General features: G+C 36.7%; 4 protein-coding genes across 4 annotated transcripts in view; all 4 read left to right on the forward strand.

Moving 5' to 3' along the window:
- The first annotated feature begins 1,469 nt into the window (after window positions 1-1,469).
- On the forward strand, window positions 1,470-3,528 carry LOC106168666 (uncharacterized). The gene is made up of 2 exons (XM_013547820.3): window positions 1,470-2,254; window positions 2,941-3,528. The coding sequence occupies exons 1-2, from the start codon at window positions 2,029-2,031 to the stop codon at window positions 3,108-3,110; spliced, it is 396 nt and encodes a 131-aa protein (XP_013403274.1). The 5' UTR covers window positions 1,470-2,028; the 3' UTR covers window positions 3,111-3,528.
- A 1,538-nt stretch (window positions 3,529-5,066) lies between these two features.
- LOC147760039 (E3 ubiquitin-protein ligase TRIM56-like) lies at window positions 5,067-16,253 on the forward strand. The gene is made up of 2 exons (XM_086996193.1): window positions 5,067-6,316; window positions 15,424-16,253. Exons 1-2 carry the CDS (start codon window positions 5,371-5,373, stop codon window positions 15,678-15,680), a joined length of 1,203 nt encoding a protein of 400 aa, XP_086852319.1. The 5' UTR covers window positions 5,067-5,370; the 3' UTR covers window positions 15,681-16,253.
- On the forward strand, window positions 8,452-12,150 carry LOC147760040 (zinc finger protein 862-like). The gene is made up of 3 exons (XM_086995527.1): window positions 8,452-8,587; window positions 9,252-9,329; window positions 9,898-12,150. The coding sequence occupies exons 1-3, from the start codon at window positions 8,452-8,454 to the stop codon at window positions 12,102-12,104; spliced, it is 2,421 nt and encodes an 806-aa protein (XP_086851653.1). The 3' UTR covers window positions 12,105-12,150.
- Window positions 16,133-16,259, forward strand: part of LOC147760041 (uncharacterized) — a 35,683-nt gene continuing 35,556 nt past the window's right edge. Inside the window, exon 1 of the mRNA XM_086996308.1 lies at window positions 16,133-16,259. Coding sequence (XP_086852434.1) covers window positions 16,133-16,259 — 127 coding nt within the window.

Raw genomic sequence — 16,259 nt, forward strand, 5'->3', positions numbered from 1 at the left:
AACTCCAACTGGAGACGGAATCTAGCTGATAGAACATCTCCAAGATGCCGGAATGTACATGCGTGTAGAAGATACAAGGGGGGGGGGGGTCATTGCTTGTTAAATGCAGTTCCTAGCTATTTGGTCTAAAGGGGTCTGCATGCCCACTGTTGCTTTTTGCGATAAATTGCTTTTAGATGTGGAAGGAAATGTTGATTATTACTCTGCTTTTCGCGGCAAAATGAAAATATTCTAGCTGAGAGCCTATGTTATGGATAAACTATACAACACCAATTCTGCCGATGTGGTTTTAAATGTTTTGTGTAATGGATTGGGGGTTGCTGTTAATGTTTAGTGAACGACGGTACAAAATCCGCCAGAAAAGACAAACATTCACCTGGTAACTTAGACAAAGATTCAGTTGAAATCTCAGTTGCCCTCACCGGAAGAGGTGCTACAGCACACTAAAGCTCACTTAAGAAAAACCCCAAACAGCTCAAGTCCAGCAATAATTAGACCCAATAACTGACACACCTGAAAATGAGCTACTCGAAAAAGAAAAGGCCAAGCCCAACAAAATTAAAAAGGACAAGCGCAACAAAAATAAAAAACAGTTTAAGATTTCTAGTCGATAGAGAAAATCAAGAAAAGGGAAATTAAAGATGACCAGCGATTCTGAGTCAGAAGAAGAGTGGCCATGTCTGGTTTGTGGGGAGCCGTTCATTAACAGCCGACCAAAAGAGCATTGGGTTAAATGCATTGTTTGTCTAAAGTGGTCACATGAAGACTGTACAAAGGTTGACCAAGTGTAGGGCCTACATATGTCAGAACTGCAATTTTGATTCTGAGTTGTTGAGTTGAAAGAGATACAGTTTTCATTTGTAGGTCTAACATACTGTTGTTAATAGGTTGAGTTATAGGAGTTCAATTTCTTTTCTCTTAAACTACACCACTTTTGTTATCATTATGAAATGAAGTGTAACTGGATATGGTTTATACATCGAAAAGACTATTTGAAAGCAAATTGTAAAAGTAAAAAATGCTTACAAACTATGGAGATACGAATACAAAGTAACACGTACTTGTTGGGAAATTAATATAGATAAAACTACTCTTAAAATGAATTATACTTTGAATTTATATGCAAGCGTTCCAACTCGCCCTCTTGTTCCAACTCACCCCACTGCCTGTTCCAACTGACCCCGCGGGTGGGGTGAGATGGAACGTTTTAGGAGCCAACTTTGAGCATTTATTACTCTAAAATAAAAAGACCTACTTGATGTTTTATTTCATAGATAAGTGCGGCATATAATTTTCCCCTATCAGATTTTTTATTTTTGTCCCCAAAGCTTTGACTGCTGAGATATCGCAAAAAAGGTGAAAACTGTTCCAACCAACCCCGCTCTCCCCTATATGCATATTTGTAATGTTAAGATTTTTCATGTTTTTAAAAAGACAAATAATTAAATTAGGACTAGACATAACAGGGGTCGAAATGTTGCTTTCCCGCTTTCCCGTGGGAAAGCTATTGTGAGCTCGGGAAATCTATGTCAAATCTTACTTTCCCGTCCGGTAAATCATTGGAAATGCCCGGGAAATGCAAAAACCTCTCGGGAAACCGCGCTTAGAGGTCGCTTTCCCGAAGAACTGTTATTTTATTTCCTGGCACCAAGCCGTCAATTTAACCATTTTCTACAACGCAAGTAAGCTCGACGTAAGTACTTGCTCTGAAACTAAGGACGCACTCACGTGACTAGCTAGAATTTGTCACGGGGCCTCCTTTTGAATTTTAAGAGAGTTGTCAATCAAAATCTTCTCCAGGCATTTACAGTGGTATATCTGACTCGTTCCCTATCCCATTTACACAATGTTAAACATAGAAAGGAACAAGGCTGCGCAGCTAGCAGGTATAACATAGAGAAGTACAAACCTACGCAGCTCACGGAAACAAATAAATGTGCGGGAACAAAGTTAACGCAGTGTCCAAGCCTACACAATCAATGGGCACCAGACAGCGTAGTACGGGGAACGAATATCGGTCAGCCATTTATGCACGATCAGCTGATGCAAGATTCAGGTTGCGCGCATAAGTCGGGCTCAAGTCTAACAGAGGTTGATGGTCAGAAAATGAATCTCTTTAAGCATGAGTTCCTCAAGTGGAAAATCAAAGACGAAAGCAAGGGAAAACCAAGCAAACTTGCTAAACAAGACACATGTAAACTTCAAGACAGGATAAGAAATGAGGGTAAAGCAGGTGCACATGGCGACGATACAGGTACGTCGTAAATAATAATTAAAATGCCTAACAAGTTTCACCTCTAATGAACTGTAAATTTATTGATAAACAAGACGTTTTTACTTTTCTGTTACGTAGTAAACATAAAAATTGCCCTACCTCGTTCTCTTTGCTGATGACATGATGTATTGAAAACAAATGGGCCTTTTCACCGACTGAGTTTTTCTTACCCTCGATTTTTCGGCTCTTCTCAAGAGCTTCACCTGGACTTATTTAATTTATTTGAGAAGTGATTGATTTGTTTTTCATTGAACTCCTACCAAACTGATGACCATTTTAAAGATGTCATAGGTTATTCTAGCCTTTATAATTAAGGACCTAATATCTTTATTCCCTTTACTTTTGAAAATGGAGTGTTTGTAACATCAAAATTTCACTGCGCTTCTTCAACTTACCCTTTTCTAATTGGTGTGAAATTGTCTACTATTAAGAAAATGCCCCAAGTTTCAAATGAAATTAATCATTGTGCACACTGGGAACAAGTCCATTGTTTATTGGTTTGACCATGATTACATGATAATTGACATGTCCAGAGTCTTTCTTCAATTCATAGTAAAGTATTCACATTACCATTCTAGTGTACAATGTCCAGTTATTTCTCTGTAACTGTATATAATTGCAATAAAATCTCAATCAATCAATTGCTATTAATACTTACTTTTTAGTTGCCAAAGATGGACCCATGGAGAATATAGACAGTGACGAGTATGGAGATGAGACAGTTGAAAGGCTTTTAGAACATTTTAGAAGGACACTGGATAAAGCTGGCTTTAAAACAAACATGTGCCAGGCTGAATGGCCTCAGTTAAAAAAAATCCATGCTGGAACTTCATGAAAAGGGCCAGGACATAGTTGCCTTTTAAAGTAGAATGCTGACTGTACTTAAAGACATTTACCCTAATATTTGTGCTCTCTTGGCCATTGTGATGGTCCTTTCAGTCAGCAATACACATGCAGCATATGTATTTGGTACTAAGATTTCAGTCACATTTATTTTGACAAATATATCTAGTTGTTATAAAAAACACTATATATGGATGCCATGTTAGTTTATTTCATATCAATAAACATTCATTTCTCAAAGATATGTTCTTACCTTTATAATTCATCATCATATTAAAATAATCTAATTTAATATCAGGGAAATCAGTTTTCATGATTTTGTTGTCAGGGAAAGCTACTTTCTTGCAGGGAAAGTAATGTACAAAATCACTTTCCCGGCAGGGAAAGTATGATTTTCTGAACATTTCGACCCCTGACATAAGGAAGTGCACATGGTGCATTTTGGTAGTCATTTTAACGTATTTTCATTAATTCCAATCTGATTTCTTTACTGATGAATTATTCGTAGGCCTATTATGGTTTTCAGAGATCTTTTCATCTTCACCACTCTCCTGCAGCTATGCTGAAGAATAACATTATTGTTCTTACAAGGTTAGAGCAAAAATTGAAACAGAACAGAAGTCCTGATGACAATATTGTCTTAATTGACGAGTTTGCATTTCCTATGGAGACTAGAGAAGATGTGGCAAGGGTTGAAAACATACTTAAAGATAAGCATAATGAAATTACTGGTAAGTTAAAAAAATAGTATGATTAAAATTAATGTAGTGATTGTTGTGCTGAAGCTACATATGGAATCAATAATACGTTGATTTTTAAAATAGTGGTTATTTGATCAATGATTAATATAACACTTTAATCTGAACACTTATCATTTGTTGTATGTATATATATAAATGTGCTTTACTAATTAAGAATAGGCTATTTTATATTTATTTCAAAGGTCAAACCACACTGGGAGGGTTTTCCTCCAAGGAAATGGTACAGTGTACATGTAGATAGGATCATGTCTACTATTTTTAAAACTAACATATTGCATGCCAGTGTAACTGTATTGGGAAGGGCGGAAAGGTTGCACTAAAAAACTCGGCCCTTTAAAAGCAATGGAATGTTTGCATTTCGTAATGATCAAATAATGTTTGCTCAGATATATTTTTACATATTAATTGTATTATCATGATCCTGAAGTAAAGTTACAGTTCAAAATATAAAGGTTGTTTCTTCTGAACAACTTTGTCTTTTTATGGTTTTTACATATATTCTCTTAAGGATAAACGCATATCAACCTATTTCTGTCCTTTGATGAGACCATTCCGTTTTGTAACTCCTGTTTGAACCATTTTTGTTTACTGTCCAATTTAGCACTGTTAAGATAGGAGGATTAAGTTAAGTTTTTTTATGTTTTCACAGATGCAGGTAGATCGAGAGCTACCGAGGCTGAATAAGACACATGCATCAAATTGTGGCTCAAAAATGCGCATGATAGGGATGGCGGCAGAAAATTGAGGGAAATAAAAACAAGGAAAAAATGAGGTAAATAAACACACTGGACAAAAGAAGTGTCACCCTCTGCAGAGTAATGAAAGTTATAAGGCCTGGGTCTACTCTTAATATGACTATTGAGTATAAAACCGCTGTACTATGGAATTGTATTTTTTTTTTTTTTTTTTTTTTTTTTTTTTTTTTTTTTGTGAATTTTGATGTTTATAAAATGATACCAGGAGCATATCATTCCAGAGTCATTTATCTCCCCCAAAGTATTGGTTCACTTCTATTGTCCAGTGTGTGTAGGCCTAACAAAAAAATAAAAAAATAAAATAATAATAATAATAATAAAAATAAAATAAAATAAAATAAAAATCACTGTTTAAGGTGATAACTGTGAAGAGAAATATTAGTTTTACGTATATCTTTTTTATCTGATATCAAATAATCATTTTCCAGTTACCTTTGTACGTTATTTCTTTTGCGCGTCTATAGTTTTGCTATGAAAAAAATACCGGAAGTCGTGTTGCGCAAAGGATTATGGTCTGTATGAATGAGGCGCCATTTTCTTCAACAACCAGGAAGTAACAGGACGGAGATTGTGGGATAATGTTGAACATATTTGACAAAGAAAGAGATATGATCTGACCGACTTGTAGGTATATGGAGCAAGTGTTTATGTTACTGTGATCTCCAAGCTGCAGCAACAGAAGTGAACATAAAGTTTAGCAATCGCTGACAGAAATATTACAGGATCTACTGTCGGAATGGAAGCCATGTTAGGACAGTCTAGACGAGGTGTAAATCCAAGATCAGGACAGGTGACAGTACAGACACAACCTCCATTAGCTGAACAGGAAACAAATACAACATTAGCTACACATCCTCATGTTTTCTTAGACAAGGCAGAATGTGTGCGTTCCTTCAGTACTGAACTGGAAGATGATAGAAGAATAACGGACATAACTGGGTTAGCCATAGATAAGGAACACATGTTTGTTGTGGATATAGATAACAACAAAACAAAAGTATTCACACATGAAGGACAATTTAAGTTTAACATTAAAGTAAACAAACCATGGGATGTGGCTGTGTCACAGACTGGTCACCTGTATATAACATCACATGGTGACAAATGTGTCCAAGTGTACTCCACCAGAGGTCAGCAGGTGACAACCATGGGTCAGGGTCTACTGGAGTTACCACATGGTATTACACTGAACAGACAAGGTCATGTGATGGTTTGTGACACTGAAAAGAAGTCCATCTTGACATTCCATGCAGACAGTGGACAGCTCCTGAACACTATTCCACTCAGTATGTGTAGATACCCAGTGTACATCACAGTGAACAGTGTGAATGATAACATTGTGATATCAGACTGGAGCTTGGCAGACATGTGGGGACGCTGTGTACATGTGCTGTCACCTACTGGTGATCATCTGTACAAGTATGACAGCAGCAGAGAAGGCAGTGAACTGAGTTCACCATATGGAGTGTGCACAGACAGCTATGGTCACATCTTCATTGCTGACTATGGTAACGACAGGATAGTGGCACTGAGTCCACAGGGACAGTTTATCAGATACATTGTCACTAAGGATGATGGGTTGTTGTCTCCCCAGGCAGTAGTCATCAACCCTACTGGTCAGCTGGTGGTGGGAGAGTATGACGGCAATGTTCAGACATTCCAGTACGTTGAACTGAAACAAGGTGAGTAACATGTATTAACTGTGGATAGATATGATTATTATGTAAAATATTTGAAAGTTTATTAGTCTTACAATGTTTTTATCCATAAATATGTTTGCCTTTATTTCAATAAAAAACTTTTTAAGCATATTTAAATTCAGTGAGCACACAGCTGTGCTTTAGTAAAAATGTATGTAGAGTGGAGACATTTTCTATAGTTAATACTTTACTGTTACTGACCAATTTCCATGAACCCATTATAGTGATTAGGATTTTGAATGATGATGAAGAACTCTTTTTAATGGAATTTATAGTATGCTTTATTTGTATTTTTATTAAGTCACAAGAAAAGCATCTTACATTGTTTAATCCCTGAACTTCTTGTCCATTTGTCAGTGAAGAACAACTCAAATCTCACAACAGAACAGTCTAATTCTTCATAATCTTCATCTTGTAGCTGTTCATGAAAGCTTAGATATACCTAAATTCTCAAATGTACTTTGTCAAGTTTCTTGATGTCTTACCACTTCTAGATTCAAAGACATTTCATCACCAGTTTGTTGTTAACACACACAAATAAATTAAATGTTGAAGTACTTTGGATGATACCTTATTTTCCTGACTTTGTGGATTGTTCTTTGCAAATAAAACTAGCAGACGACCATTTTTGATGAAATGGAACTACTTTTCACAGGAAGTAGTGTATTCATACACAACAGTGACCTTGGGTTTGGAATACAAAAAAATAGTACTTGCATTCATACTGTCACAGCATGCAAATTATAATGAAATATACAAAACTAAACACATTTTTATGTAACACAAAAAGTTAAATTCATTTTATTTATTTATATATATTATATATATATATATTATTATTATTATTATTATTATTATTATTATTATTATTATACTGGATAAAAATGTTGATGAAATGGTTTTGACCACCTTTTTGGACTTTTTAAACTTCATGCTGATGGACCCACATATTTATGTCAAAGTCCCAGACCAAATCTAGTCCCATGCATAAAAAGCCCAGACCCCATGTTTATTACGCCCTGGCTGGGCCCATTCTTAATGGTGTTTGTTTTGTTAACAGCATAGTGGGCAAGTTAATTGACCAAGTTAATTGGCCAAGCTGCCAGTTTGTTTGTATGGCATGTGCGGGGAATGTCTTATAGAATAATAAAATCAGACAGAATATGCTGTGATTCCTAAATAAAATAGAGGGGGGGGGTAGGAGACACCAAGGGGCTCATGATTATAAATACCATATAGCATTAATAATGATGGTTACATCCCAGATATTTTGCTCCTATGAACAGTGTCTTTGATATCAGTCTATCGGCAATCTCCAATCATAAATTGTTAATTTATCAGACACTTGTAACATTAACCACATTTAATTGTTCACCCTGATTGTGAAACAGCCGTTTGCTCCAGATGTACTTAGTCTTCTCCAAATTAAAAAAAAATATATGGATGCAGGGGTCGAAATGTTGCTTTCCCGCTTTCCCGAGGGAAAGCTATTGCGAGCTCGGGAAAGCTATGTCAAGTCTTACTTTCCCGTCCGGTAAATCATTGAAAAGGTCCGGGAAATGCAAAAACCTCTCGGGAAATCGCTATTAAAGGTCGCTTTCCCGACCTATAATAAAACTCATTTCCTGGCACTAAGTTGTACTAATACATTTATTTAACCATTTTCTACAACGCAAAAAAGCTATACGGTAGTACTGCACATACTCTGAAACTAAGGACGCACTCACGTGACTAGCTAGAATTGGTAACAGGGCCTCCTTTTGAATTTCATGAGAGTTGTCAATCAAAATCGTTCACTCACAGTAGTATCCCACAATGCCCCTTTGTGGATGTCTGCTAAAATATCTGACTCGTTCCCTTTCCAATTTACACAATGTTTGACATAGAAAGAAACAAGCTTGCGCAGCTAGCGGGTATAACATAGACAGGTACAAACATACGAAGCTTGTGAGAACAAAATAATGTGCGTGAACAATGCTAGACGCAGCGCCCAATCATACACAACGGCACACACCATGCAGCGTAATACGGGGAACTAGTATCATTCATCCCTCCATGCACGATCGGCTAAAGCAAGGTTGCGCGCTAAAGACGGGCTCACGTTTGGTGTCCTGAAAATGTCTCTCTTTAAGTTTGGTTTCTCCAAGCGAAAAGGCAAAGATGAAAGCATGGAAAAAACGAGCAAACTCGCTAAACAAGAACTTGAGGACACAAGAACTGAGGGTGAAGCGGGCGCACATGGCCACGATGCAGGTACGTCGTAAACAATGCCTAACAAGTTTCGTATCTAATGAACTATACATGACGTTATTACTTTCCTGTTACGTGGTAAACATAAAAACTGCCCTACCTTATTCTCTTTGTTGGTGACATGATGTATTGAAACACAAATCGGCCATTTCACAGACTGATTTTTTTCCTTATCCTCCAATTTTCGGTTTTTCTTAAGAGCCTCTATTTAGACTAAATTAGTCTGTTTGTGAAGTGATTGGTTTGTTTTTCAATGAACTCCTATCGACCAACGAACATTTTATAGATGTCATGCGTTATTCTAGCCTTAAAATTAAGGACCTGAGATCTTTATTCCCTTTACATCTGACAAAGGGGTGTTTTTAATATGGAAATTCCACTGCACTTCTTCAACTTCTCCTTTTCTAATTTGTATAAAATTGCCCAACTAGTAAGTAATGACACAAGTTTTGAATGAAATTAATCACTGTGCACACTTAAAATAGGTCCAATTGTTTTATTGGCTTGACCATGGTTTCATGATAATTGATATGTCCAGAGTCTCCCTTATTTTCATAGTTTTATGATTAAATATTCACATTACTGTTCTCGTCAACACTTTCCAGTAATTTTTCTGTATCTGTATATAATTAAAATAAAATCACAATCAACCACTAATACTTTTTAGCTGCCAAAGAAGATGAACCAATGGAAAATTTCGACAGTGACGGTTTTACTGAATCTGATGAAGTTCAGGAGCAAAATGGTAAAAAATTTTAATTTTTTTTTAAAGCTTAAAAAAAAAAAAAAAAAAGAATTTGAAACAGACAACTTGTATTGAGAGAGATCATATAAATATATATAATTATATATGTCAAAGGCCCAGACCAAATCTAGTCCCATGCATAAAAAGCCCAGACCCCAAGTTTATGAAGGCCTGGCTGGGCCCATTCTTTGTTGTTTTTGCATTGTTAACAGCATAAGGGGCAAGTTAATTGGCCAAGCTGCCAGTTTGTTTGTATGGCATGTGCAGGAGATGTCTTAAACCAAGGCACATATTATGATACTTACAGGTGTGGCAAATGAGAAATACTTGTATTTCATTACCTGTGATTTGTAAAATACATCTGGGCTTTTTATGCATAGGAAAAGATTTGATAAGGGCCTTTAACATATACACACGCATGCACACAAACAACTATTTAAGGACAAAAACTCTCTCTCTCTCTCTCACACACACACACACACACACACACACAGTCTGATAAATGCAGTAATTTAGGTGTTTTGTTCTCCATTTAAAAGAATACATTATTCAATTTTTGTTCTTGCAGTACAACCTTCGTCATCATTCAGCAATCAACAAAGGCGAGGAAGGCCAAGTAAAGGTAAACTTTCTGTAAAGGAAGTTAGGTACGTGAAAGAAAAACGCTCCAGAACATTTCAAGAATCTTGGAAAATCGGCAGACCCTGGCTTACGAATGATGATGACAAAATATGGTGCTCGTACTGTGTTTCAAACCACAAGAAGATAGGTAAATTGGGTCCACACAGCATAGCATTTATTGAGGGGTGCAGGACTTTCAAACTGCCAGTCATCTTGGGTCATCAGGAAAGTGATCTCCATAAACGTTGTACAGCAGCAGCTTTGTCTCAATTGACTCCACCAGAAAGAAAACCTTTACAAAAAAGTTTCATGAAGATAGAAGAATCTGAAACAGAGTTGATGCATGCAAAATTTATTACTGCATTCAAAGTAGCTATTTGTAACCAACCTTACACCTCCTTCTCTGGGGAATTAGAACTTTTGGAGAGAGTTGGTGCATCAAAAAATCTGACCACACGTTTCTCATCAGATAAATCATGTGCTGAGTTTATCAAGTATATTGCAAAGGATTTAAGAGACAATCTTGCCACAAATATTAGAAAAGGTTTCTTTTTTTCAATACTGTGTGATGGGTGTACTGACAGTGCTTCCCTAGAGGAAGAAATTGTCTATGTTCGATATCTTACTGATGAAAACCAACCAAGAACTGTGTTTCTTTGTATCTCCAGTGTAGAGAAACCAGATGCTGAACATATTTTTGACCATTTGTGTGACAGTATCAAGAACTATGTAGGTGTAGATGATTTGAAAGGCCTTATAGCATTTGTGGCTGATGGTGCAAGTGTAAATTTTGGAGTTAGAAATGGTGTGTACCGCAGATTTTGTGAATTGATGCCCGAGACAGTTGGCATACACTGCTTGGCCCATAGGTTTGAGTTGGCTATCAGAGATGGCGGGAAAAAAAGTTCTGTTGTGCAAGAGTTTTCCGACTTGTGTCAGCTTATCTACAAGCTCTACAAATCATCATCTGTGCAGAAGGAAGCTCTGAAAACTACCTGCAGCACACATAACATTGCTTTCAACAGCCCAGAGAATGTAATGGGAACAAGGTGGATATCCCACAGATCAAGAGCTGTAACTGTCTTGAAAAAGTTATGGAAGCCACTGGTTGTGCACACTACCCAGATAGTGGAAGGTATTGGAAGTAAAAGAGCTGAGATATTGGGAAAAGCCAAAAAGATAAACAATACCTTGACAAACTTAAAGATTGTGATTGCCCTTCCTGTTGTGCAGGAGATACTTGAAATCCTTCAGTCAATCAGCTTGGCCTTGCAGGAATCCTCATACATAATGTCCTGTGCTCAAAGCAGAATTAAGGCAACACTCAGATTGCTGAAAAGGTTCAACGTAGAGGAAAAGGTTGAGGAATCAGCCAAAACTGTAGACCTTGAAGAATTTGAATTCAAAGGTGAAACTGTACGACTTGGTAGAGGAGAAAATATTGAGAAATGTAAGGGTGCCATTGTGAATGATTTAACCCAGTTTTTGAAGGACAGCATAAGTACAATTGAAGAGCGTTTTGGAGATGTATTGAGGGACCAGGATTCTGTGTGTGAGAATGTACAAGTGTTTAATGTTAGTAAATGGCCATCCAAAAATAGTGTCAAATTTGAGGAGTATGGAGATGAGAAAATTGAAAAGCTTTCGGAACATTTTAGGAGGACACTAGACAACGCTGGCTTTAAAACAAGCATGTGCCAGGTTGAATGGCCGCAGTTCAAAAAATCTGTGCTAGAGCTTCACGAAAAGGGCCAGGATATAGTTTCTTTTCTTAGTAGAATGTTGACTGTGCATAAAGACATATACCCCAACATTTGTGCCCTCTTGGCCATTGTAATGGTGTTGCCAGTCAGCACTGCAGATGCAGAAAGGGGCTTTTCTCTAATGAAACGTATAAAAACTGATTGGAGAGCTTCACTTACACCATCTTCTTTGTCAAATCTCATGACAGTTAAGTTAAGTAAAGTAAAATTGGACAAGTTTGTACCAGATTCTGCCTATGGAAAGTGGTTAGCAGATGGCAAGAGAGTCCTGGACCCAAAGAAATATGCCAGAAAGACTGTTCAAGTACCACAGAAAGCTCTGATAAGTTCAGATATTAGTGACAGTGAGACTGACCAAGATACCGAGTCTGATGGTGATGATGATGATTAGGTACAGTAGACCCTTCATTAAGCATGTTATGTTTTTTCAAGACGCGTGGAGTAGTAGACAAGTTCTTGATCTGTCACAGGTTTTTTTTTCGTAAGTATGTGTATTTGGTAGATTTTATTCACATTATTATTAATGTTGATAAATAAACCCAGTTATTGCCACAAACACTATATATATATGGATGTCATGTTAGTTTATTTCATAACAATAAACATACATTTCTCTAAAATATGTTCTTTCCTTGATATATCATCATATTAAAAATTATGTAATTAAATATCAGGGAAATTGGTTTTCATGATTTGGTAATCAGGGAAAGCTACTTTCTTGCAGGGAAAGTAATGTACAAAGTCACTTTCCCGGCAGGGAAAGTATGATTTTCTAAACATTTTGACCCCTGGGATGTTGATAAAATTTATTCTGAACAGTCTATAAGCCAGGCAGATTCAGTACAATGGCATATGTATTTGTAGGTTGATAAGTTATTAAATAAAGAAAAAAAAAAACTTCATGTAATAATCATAATAGTGATACATAATACATGTATGATGATACATTTCACCACATTATGATGCAAACACCATCAAATGGAAACAAAAATAAACTTGTTATTAAACCAACTCAACAAATGTTTGTGCCAAGCAGATATTTAGCATTGTACAATGTACATGTATTTCAGGAACTGCTCAGAATTATGCTGATTGCCATTTCAATTCTAAATTAAACAAACATCAACGTTGCCTACAAAACTGATACAACTGCACCAAATATCTCTTGCTATATGAAATACTTGTTGAAATGATGTTTTCAATAGAACTTATATTTTGTTTCATTTTTTTATTTAATCATGAGAAAAACATTCTAAAATGTTTAATCCCATTTCTTAGTATTATCATTATGCTTCACATATATATCAAGGCTGTTGCAATGTTTTTTTTTTTTTTTTTAACTAGTAAACAAAATCTCTGACATTGCTACAGCACATCATCTACTAGCTACAATTTTTACATCTGATGGTTTTTAAATTAAAACTTACTGTCCCTGTGAATCATCAGCTGAGATTTTTTTTTTTGAATAAGTCATATTGTGTTATATTATTCTGTGTTGTTGTTAAAGGGATAACAACTGTTTGTATGATATCCATATTTCCTAATAAATATATTGTAAACAACTCATAAAAATATAACAAATTATGTTTTACCACTAAAATGGCAGTCAACACATTTATTAGTACCACCAGCCTGTAAGCTGTTGGTACTCCTAATTTTATTCCCGCCCCGTCTCATACAGCTCCACTAGATCCGCATTCTGGAGCCGGATACAAGTCACCATTCTCCTCCTAGACCCCAAGGACCCATGTTCTCATCTCTTGGATTTAGGTCACATATTATCTCAATTTGAACCCTTTTTTTTGGCTCAGTTGGTGCATTATCCTGGGCATGACGTTCGTTGAAACGCACCCTTGTCAAAATTTTTGAAAATTCGATGCCAAATATCTCTCAAACCAAAGGAATTATCGGAAAAATTACTATAGAATTTTGACCGAAAGTCATATTTGAAGATTCCAGATATGCCCTTGGATTTGACAGTTGACCTTTATCTCAAGGTCAAACAGGCCAAAATCTCCTAAAAATGGGGATTTAAAAAAAATATGTTTGTGCCAATTTTTAGAAACTACACCGACCTAAGTGGGGGGATTACAATTTGGGACTTCATCTTTGGGAGTTTGGGGTCAATTGGTGCATTTTCACTGGAGAGGCAGCCGTTAGATGCCAAAGCTGAAAACTCTCTATTAAACCAGGGGCCGGTTTCACAAAGCAGTAGTTAGTTAGAACAACTAACTACTGAACTACCTCGCTAACGAGCAAACTTAGCGATTTTCGAGGGGTGTTTCACGAAGCAGTCGTTAACTCATCGCTAAGTTCAGTCGTAAAGTTCGGTCGTTAGTTCTCTCGTTACTCACCGTAGTCTCGAAACCGTCTGCCGGAAGTGGAACTCTTGCGTAAAAGTGTCACGAAAGCACAAACTCTCCATTTTTTGGTGGCTGGAAATGCATTAGAACGTCTGCTTTGAGGTCGTCGTAAAAGATCTCCACCACCTTTTTGCCGCTCTTTTTGTCACAGCTAGGCGCAACCTCTCGTAACTTGCATCATCGTGTGTATATTCTAATAGATTCTGCCTTTCATGAAAACTTCGTAGTCTACGTTGCTGTCTGCCGGTACGGATAGCAAGAAAAGTAGCCGCCATATTGGATACAAAGACAAACGACAGACAACGGTAACTAAGCAACCTTTTTATTTCACTCATTACGCATGCGTACAATGAAACTCTAGAGTTAGCGACTGGTCTGACCAGTCGTTAAATATCCAAGGCAACAACGAGACAATAACGAGCGAGAGAACTAGCGACTGCTTCGTGAAACGGCACTCTAACTAGCGAGAGGCTAACTACCGATCGCTAACTAACTACTGCTAAATACAAGAAACCTCTTGTTTTTTGCATTACGTAGAGCTTGTCAAGCTCAATTAATACTGGGGCTGGTATCCATTTTTTTTGTTTGTTTTTGGTATGTAGGTAAGGAGTTGTGCTATACAAAAAAGTACATTTCGATATTCAGTAGTGAAGCAAAATGTGAAATACTCAAAAACTGGCAGAGATACACCCATGGTTACTATTGACCTTGAATAAGAAGTCACATACTGGCAGCCAAACTGTGACCTTGAAATTGACCTTTGACCTACTTTTTCATCTTAAACTAAGTCTTGCAAATTTTTTGCCTCTTTTATCTGCAAAAATGGCAGAGATACACTTATAGTTACTATTGACCTTGAATAGGAAGTCATATACTGGCAATCTTACTCTACGCTGCTTTGTAATCTGGAACATAGTCCATCTTACACGTCAGACTTTGTGTGCAAATCGACTTTGTGATTTATGAAAAATGTCTGTATACTTCACTTTGTTCTTCAGCAGTGATTCAGTATCCAGATTACACACCCTTTTTATCTATCTGTCTATTTTACTCGAAGTTTGTTTTACCCTGATATAAATAACGCACCATAGTATTTTTGGGAATTTCTCAATTCAATTCAAAAATTTAATTAATCTGCGATTTATCGACTTTTGTCATCGTGAAAATGTGAGATTTTATATAACACACTGTTACTCTCAAGCACATATGCAGGCATCCACCTCTCTAGATTTTCTCTTGCTTCCTCTCTGCTATCACTTCACAATAAATATAACGTCTGCAAACATCATCGTTCACCTTATCCATGAGTCCTTTTGTCAATCTGAAGCATAACATTTGTATTACCAGGTGAGTTTAATGAACGGCTTCAACGGTTGTGTGAAAGTGGTAAGATTCCAGTATACCGACAGCGAGTAGCTATTGTTGGACCTTACGGTGTGGGAAAGACTCATCTCGCCAAGCGCCTCATCCATGAGGAATATATCAAAGAAGAAGATGCAAATACAACTGGCGTGAATATATACCGCCATAGGTGTGTTGTCCATAAAGCTGGCCGATCCTGTTGGATCAGAGGAAAAGGTAAGCAGAATATAGGAAAACGGTAGACACATATGGAATTTGTTTATAAAGAATACAAAGAACAGAAGATAAGACATTTTCAATTTTACCACATAATTCACAATAAGGAATTATACATACATGTACGTGTGGGTGTCGAAATGTGTCCTTCCATATCTTAGTATGGTAGACGAGGGGCTGAGTGAAAAAGTACCTAAATAAGTGGTGCCTTTGTATTGTTATCAATCAATTGACATACATGACACTTTACAATCTACTACTATAGCCCATTGATTATTTTTTAACTGCGTACAAACACGATAATTTCATTCTCTGTAAAAACACCATGCTTTATTTTACTCAATATTGAATTAAATTTTTCAACGGTGTAGCCTGATACGTACACTCAGAAAAGGTACATTTAGATGCAATGCTTGATCTAACTGTATGATCCTTCCAACTATTCTCAGATGATCCAAAAGACCAGTTTGCACAAAATATGGCAATTGGAGTACAGAATTCAGATACGTTTTGCCAGCCGGACTTAACAGTATTAGACCAAACGCCACTAGAGGAATCCCTACCAGATTCGGAAGTGAATATTAATAACATGCTGACAAATAGAG

The sequence above is a fragment of the Lingula anatina genome, chromosome 9, assembly GCF_051362555.1.
Source record: "Lingula anatina isolate TDL-2025a chromosome 9, LinAna3.0, whole genome shotgun sequence".
Lineage (NCBI taxonomy): Eukaryota > Metazoa > Brachiopoda > Lingulata > Lingulida > Lingulidae > Lingula > Lingula anatina.